Source organism: Lactuca sativa, chromosome 2 (assembly GCF_002870075.4).
Source record: "Lactuca sativa cultivar Salinas chromosome 2, Lsat_Salinas_v11, whole genome shotgun sequence".
In the NCBI taxonomy this organism is placed as follows: domain Eukaryota; kingdom Viridiplantae; phylum Streptophyta; class Magnoliopsida; order Asterales; family Asteraceae; genus Lactuca; species Lactuca sativa.
In genome coordinates this window covers 65,090,649-65,098,459 of record NC_056624.2, presented here as the reverse complement: position 1 = coordinate 65,098,459, position 7,811 = coordinate 65,090,649, and the positions used below count along the sequence as shown (strand labels likewise).

General features: G+C 34.1%; 1 protein-coding gene across 1 annotated transcript; it reads left to right on the top strand.

Moving 5' to 3' along the window:
- The first annotated feature begins 677 nt into the window (after window positions 1-677).
- On the top strand, window positions 678-1,504 carry LOC111888937 (17.8 kDa class I heat shock protein). The gene has a single exon (XM_023885071.3). It carries the CDS (start codon window positions 741-743, stop codon window positions 1,323-1,325), a length of 585 nt encoding a protein of 194 aa, XP_023740839.1. The 5' UTR covers window positions 678-740; the 3' UTR covers window positions 1,326-1,504.
- The last annotated feature ends 6,307 nt before the right edge of the window (window positions 1,505-7,811 follow it).

Below are 7,811 nucleotides of genomic sequence, written 5' to 3'. Positions count from 1 at the left end.
CGTAAACGAACAAACATAAACGAACAAAGATAAAAAAAACACAATTGAACATATATGAACATAAACAAACAAATAATATAGAAATATAATAATAATAATTGAATATAAATGAATATAAATAAACTTAAACGAACGAACATAAACGAACATCATAAATGAATGTTCACGAACATAAATGAACGAACGGGACCATTGTTGATGTTCGTTCATTTAACTAAACGAACAATAAATTTTGTTCATGTTCATTCATTTATTAAATAAACGAACATAAACGAACTTCCCGCTGAACAGTTCACGAACGGTTCGCCGAACGCTCAGTTCGTTTACAGCCCTAGATATGATCCAACTTGTTTTATTGCTACAACAATAGTGAAATTTAATATACAATATCAAGTTATATTTATATTATTAAAATACATATTTTATATCACAAAATCATTTTCTATATAAAATATAATCAAGTAATATTTTCTTAAAAGTGAAATAAGTACATTATTAGGAAAATAGAAGTAGGCATTAGAATTGATAAATCAATGGAACTGCATAATGGGCCTAATAAAAATCTCAATCTATTTGGCCCATCAAAACCAAGATAAACCCGGTGGGTCCATTACATCGCCAATTTTTCTGTCTCAAGCTCTGGAAGCTTTCAGAAGTATCGGTCTCCAGTCTCCTCAACCTTCAAGACAAGCCTAGAAATATTTAAATTCCACTCGATCACCTTTTCCCTCCTATAAATAATGATCTCCGATCGACCTCCTAGCAACAGATTCATAAACAAAAGAACTTGCGAGTTACGATTTCATAGTGTCACAATCCGAAGATCAAAATATTCGTCTAAAGTTTCAGTCATGTCGATCATTCCAAGTTTCTTTACAGGCAGAAGGAGCAACGTATTCGATCCCTTCTCCCTCGACATTTGGGATCCTTTCCAGGGCTTTTCAAGTGTCCTCAACAACCTACCCGAATCATCACGCGAAACAGCAGCAATCACCAACGCCAGAATCGATTGGAAGGAGACGCCGGAGGCGCACGTTTTCAAGGCGGACATACCTGGGCTGAAGAAAGAGGAGGTGAAGGTGGAGGTTGAAGAAGGAAGGGTGTTGCAGATAAGCGGAGAGAGGAGCAAGGAACATGAGGAGAAGAACGACAGGTGGCACAGGGTAGAGAGAAGCTCCGGGAAGTTCTTGAGGAGATTCAGGCTGCCGGAAAATACAAAAATGGAAGAGGTGAAAGCTACCATGGAGAACGGCGTGCTGACGGTGACCGTGCCCAAAGCGGAAGAGAAGAAGCCGGAGGTGAAGTCCATCGACATTGGTGGGTAAGTTTCAGGAGTGGCAATGTGGTAATTTGGTGTTATATTGTTTGTTGTAATAATTACAGAAGTTTGAGTATTTGAGTTGTACTCGAATAAGATGATGCAATTTGAGTTCTTTTTGTAATAATGTGATATTGAATCGTTTGTTTTGATAAGTTTATAAAGTTTTGTATAAGATTATCTTTTTACATGGTTGGGGTGAGTGATTTACACAAACATAATTATCAAATATTTTATGGGTTAATCAGTAAGATGATCAACCGCTCATTTTAGAAATCATTTGACAGAAATAATTTTGTCAGATGATGCTAATTTTATTTTCATTCCTTAACTGTTGGCTATGGATCTTTTAACAATGAATGGTATGAGTTTGTGGAGTATTCTAGAATTTGCGATGCAAAGAGCCAAATGATTAGCAATGCATTGACTAATTGATTGAGTCGGGTCAATATTGTTTCAAATAGGATCGGATCCGATTACTTAAAATGCACAACTAATTATAAGTACCTGTAACGGGAAAAGTAACTAGGATCGTGTTAGTTAAAATGCACAACTAATTATAAGTATCTGTAACTGGAAAAATAATTAGGATCGGGTTAGTTAAAATGCACAACTAATTATAAGTACCTGTAACGGGAAAAGTAACTAATAAGGCTTCCAAGGTTTCCAAGACTTGTGTATGTTTTTTTTGTTATTAATTCGTTTGGCCGGAATGAATATTCATGGGAGAACATAGTTCTTCCAAACCCATTGAGGGCCTTTAACCATATCCCAAGTATTTGCTTGAACTTTCAAACAAATCTGGACATCACTTGATTGGTTCTGAAAAATATCGGGAATGAACTGGTTTCGAATGAAATGAGACAGAACCCAAAACAGAACCTAATAAAATTGGACAAAAAAAATGACCACGACTGGTCTCGGAAAACTTTAGGGTGCGTTTAATTGCGGAAAAATCGACCGTTTTCCGGAAAAATTTTCCAAGAAGAATGAGAATTTTAAAATCATGTTTAGTTCGTTTATTTTTCTAAATTTTTCAAGGAAAATTTCCGTTTTCTAAAATTACAAAGTAGTTGAAAATTTTAGAAAACTGATAATCATTGTTTTTTTTACATTTTTCCAATTCCAAATTTTTTTTAAAATATAAACACACCCCACCCCTACTTCAACCTTTATCTACCCCCACCATAATACCTCCGACTCACAACACCCCTACCTACCCACACTCACTCGCTCTCAAACCCACCCCTACAAACATACCCACAAACACCCCCCCCCCCCCCCCCCCCCATTGCACTCACCCACCTACTCCAACCCTCACCCCCACAAACACACACATACACATATATCCACACACACACATACCTACACACACCACCACTGCAATGACCTACTTGTCATCACCATCACCACTACCACTACCCCATCACTAGCATCACCACCGACGCCGCCGCCACCATCACCACCACTGCCACATTTGTTGCCGCCACCACCACCGTCTATCATCACCACCATCGCCGCCACCCCGCTGCCACTGTCACCGCCATCGTCGCCATCCTTGACACAGCCATTGCCAGCCGTCGCTGCCCCCACCCTACCACCGTTGGCATTTTCTAAAAATGAAAACAGATAGAAAAATACACATCTAAACAAGTTTTCTAATTTTCTAAAACTGAAAATGAAAAATGAATAAGTTTTAACTAAACGCATTTTCTAAATTTTCCAATGAAAACTGAAAACGGAAAACAAAAACGGAAAAGGGAAAACAAAAAACAAAAAATGAAAATTGTTTTTCCGTAACTAAACACAACCTTAGGTTGTATTTAGTTGTGGAAAAAATTTCACGAAAAAAATTCAAAGAAAAATGAGAATTTTGAAAACGCGTTTAGTTCGTCTATTTTTCTAAATTTTTCACGGAAAATAAAAAATTTTATGCTTTCTAAAATTACAGAGAAGTTGTAAATTTTTGAAAAACTAATAATCATTGTTTTTCCACATTTTTCTAATTCCAAGATTTCTCTAAAATATTAACACACACCCACTCTCACCGCATCCACCTCTAAAATATAAACCCCCCCCCCCCCCCCCCACACACACACACACCCACACCCACACCCACATCCACACATCCACCCCCACAAACACACACATCCACACCCACAAACATATACACACACACCTCCAACATCACTACCACAATCATCGACTTACAATCACCACTACCCCATCAGCACCACCACCGCCGCCGCCGCCATCACCACCACTACCACTGCCACAGTTGCCACCACCATCGCCGCCACCGCCGACACGTTACCGCCAACCCCCCCCCCCCCCCCCACCATACCATTGCTACCGTTTTGTAAAAGTGAAAACCGATAGAAACTTACACATCTAAACACGTTTTCTAATTTTCTAAAAGTGAAAATGAAAAATGAATAAGTTTTAACTAAACGCGTTTTCTAAATTTTCCAATGAAAAATGAAAACGGAGAATGAAAACTGAAAAGGGAAAACGGAAAACGTTAAATGAAAACTGTTTTTCCGTAACTAAACACAACCTTAGAAATCTATTCGGAAAACATCAGAAGTCTAAGTTCTAAGTTCTTCTCTTCTTTTATTTATTAAATTTAATGTATTTTTAATAATAAATCATACAACTTGTTCTCTTCTTTATTTTCTTAAATTTTAATTTTATTATTTAATATTTTTAATTATCATTTCGGTGCTAATCAAATACTTTTTAGTAGAAAAAACTGAAAATCGAATCCATAAAACCAAACAAAAAGACCCAAAAAACTAAACTCAAAAAGACACACGCAAGTACTACGAGACAAGACCGAAAAAAGACCATGATTGGCCTAGAAAGGATCGAGAAAAAAGCGGACCAACAGTTCAAGACTACCTGATACAGATCCGAAAAAAGGTTAGATCTTTTGAGACCAGACCCAAATAGATCGAACTGTTCTAAGACCGACTTGAGACCTCAATGTGCACAAGCCTAAACAACTCTCAGAGATCCACAATTATATATATAGGTACAACCCTTGAATGCAATGTTATAGTTTCTGGATGGTATATGGAGATTTGATTTCCAGCTAAGCTGATATTGAGTTACTAGAAATCATTTGTCTGTGGATTGCAGAGACGAAAAGTGAGAAAATTACGTGATTCAGTAGTCGTCATCTCCATAAAAGAATTGTGACCGGATGCTATGGATTCTCACTACCACCTTATCTTTTTTGCCTGAGATATTTATGAACAAAAGAAAATGCTAACATGAGGAAGGTTGAAAGCAAACTAGTCAAGATCTGGATCTCACATAAAATTGTTTTACATTTTGTAAGATCGTAATCCTAAGATCCCGGAGATCCTACAAAAATGAACTAATTTCCAAATTTGCTTGTTAGGTCTATTTTAGGCACTACCTATTATAACTTATAACTTGAAGCTAATTAAGACATTGATGGTGGAGTTACTTTTAACTTGTTAAGTATGAACCATAATTTTCTTTTAGAATGACGACATTAATAGATAGGTGTTAAACTAAACTGTAAATGAAATTGATTAAAATGATTCTAAGGTGTTTTTAAGACTTGAGGAGCGTGAGTTTGTAAATTCAGGGAAATACAATCTAAAAAAAAATGGAAGACGGGGTGCTGCAGAGAAAATGATCAAATTTCAAAGACCATTAATGTAACTTCAATTAGAAAAGCAAATTAGGAATCGTATCATAGTCTATAAAATAAAACGGAAGGTAGGAGCGTCATAATCGAACACGGTAAGTTGAAATTAAAAGGATTGATGATACACCTCCTAACCATCTAAAATAAGAAATGTTTATGTTGTTATTTACATAAAGCAATATATAATGTATATAAACTAGATTTGTTTGTTTTAAAAATTGAGTCCTTATTTTTTTTAGGGCTTGAACACCTCGTCACCTGCTCATAGCCAGAGGCGAGGCTAGTGTATGCAAAAATAGGTCACTAGACCCATCTAAATTTAAAATTTTTAGAAGTTATATATAAAAATAGTTAGGACTTACTTTAAAATATTAAAGGACGTACTTTATTAGTTTCACATCGACTCCAAACAAAAAGTGTTGAAGAGTTTTTCATTATAATAGATGCTTCATCTTTCGTAGTTCAGACCATAAGTTTGCTTGTTGAGACTTGGTTTAGACAGAGTAACTCCATGTCCAAGGTGGTATTAGTCAATTTTTTTGGGAATGTCTTATTTGAACTTGGTCATTTCACTACTAGTTTTTATACATGCTTGAAAAAGTCATTTTTTTTGGTTGAACTAACCCGATTAAAGCTGTTTAGAGAACTATGTAATTTTCTATTCTAAACTGTCACTTCTCAGAATTATAACATAGACATACGTCAAGAAAACAAAGTATGTAACCTGTACTTTAGCTAAAAAGGGGAACATTGGGATTAGCTTCTATTACATCTTGTATAATCGCTTAGAACTATAAAATTAACTTGAAAAATAGTTGATTGATTTTTATGCCATCACTTGAACCCTTTTTAGGGTTTATTTGTCTTCACAATTAACATAATCCTAACATGTTTAGTCTAAAAAACATTGTCACATGATGCGTATTAGTAGACGCAACTCAAAAATGAAACATAATTGCCAATAAAACAAAACATCATTACATAAATCTATAAATTTTTTGAAATAACTAGTGTCGCATCTTAGAGAGAAACATAATTGCAAATTTAGTATAAATTATGTTGTACAAATTAAGAAAAATATAAAATGCCATTGCATAAACAAACATTTTATCCTGCAACAATTTACATTAATCATAAAATAATTTTGGACTTTCAAATCCATAAGTTTTTAAACCAATAACTATAACAATAATTTTGGATTTTTTAGGTTCGATTAGATTGTTTTCAAACTTTTTTTTTTTTTTTTTTTTTTTTTTTTTTTTTAGCATTTAATAAAATAGCAAACGAATAAAAAGATTTGTTAAAGCAATAACCGAAGAAAATCATATAGAATATATTTGATCAATTTCACAATATATAATAGCAAACAACATTGTATAAATTTGTACCTAACAGGCTAACACAACTAACTAACTCAAGTACAATTGATACTAGAAATACCTTAATAAGTTAAGGGAAAATGACTTACAAGGGTAATCATTTTTGTCGTTTTGTTTACATTTAGGTAATTTTTTTATTTTTTTTATACATTTCAGCATTTAACTTGTTATATGTGTTCACATATTGTCATTGTTATCATATATAGGAGGTGACAATTGTAAAACTTGAACAAATTAACAAGTTAAATGGTTAAATGTGTACAAAAAAAAGTTGTCTAAATGTGAACAAAACGAAAAATTAATTACCTTGATAAGTCATTTTCACACTTTTAATAATGATTTTATTTTTCATATTTGTTTGTATTATTTTTTTCAAACGTTATTTTTAAAATATCCGTAATTTCCAAAATATTAAATAATTATTTATCAATTTTAAACTTTATTTTTTAATTAATAAATATGTTTTCGTTTTGTGAAATATTTTATATAGCCACTTATTTTTTTTTTCTTTTGTTTTGAATTATATACAATAATTTTAAAGTAAATAGAATCTAACAATAAAATTAAATAAATTAAATATGTAACAATAAGTATGAAGGATCTTTTAAAAAATGAAAAATAAAATATTTCTTACCAAATAATAAAACAAAAAAAATCTGTATAATGTAAATGTTTTAAAATTATGTAACATCTAAAATTTCAAACAAATTTAAACTTTTAAAAACATGTCAAGTTCATCAATATATTACAACTTTGTTTTCAAAACATTGATTATCAGAGTCTTTTCCCAGAAACATAACATAATAGGAGGAGTTGTACGATCACGCCTTGGCCTTGCCGCGAATCCCTGAGGTACCTAAAACAATAAACTGAAACTGTAAGCCCGAAAGCTTAGTGAGTTACCCCAAAATACCGATACACATACAGTTCACATAGCAATATCAACATTAACATATTATATCAATAAAAACAGAACATCATGCACTGGGTCCACAACTTTACAAGCTGGACTACCCTAGGCCCTCGGTACGAGTCTGGAATGCCTACCGGGCCCTCAGCTCGTATCTGGAATGCCATCGAGCCCTCAGTACGAGTCTGGAATGCCTACCGGACCCTCAGCTCGTATCTAGAATGCTCTCGAGTCCTCAATATGAGTCTGGAATGCTTACCGGGCCTTTAGCTCATATCTGGAATACTCTCGGGTTTGTTGGCTACCGCATGGAACAGTACAACCTCAACCCACCCCACATAACATGTCTACATGTAACAGATAAATGCACATACAGGTAAAAAATTAGTATCACCGGCAGTCCTACAGATCTACCCGACTAGCACATCAACTGGCATGCATCACTAACTCGGACTCAACATAACAATAACTACTAGGATATCAAATCCAATGGGCCGGCCTTGGTGCCTTAGACCCCTTAGT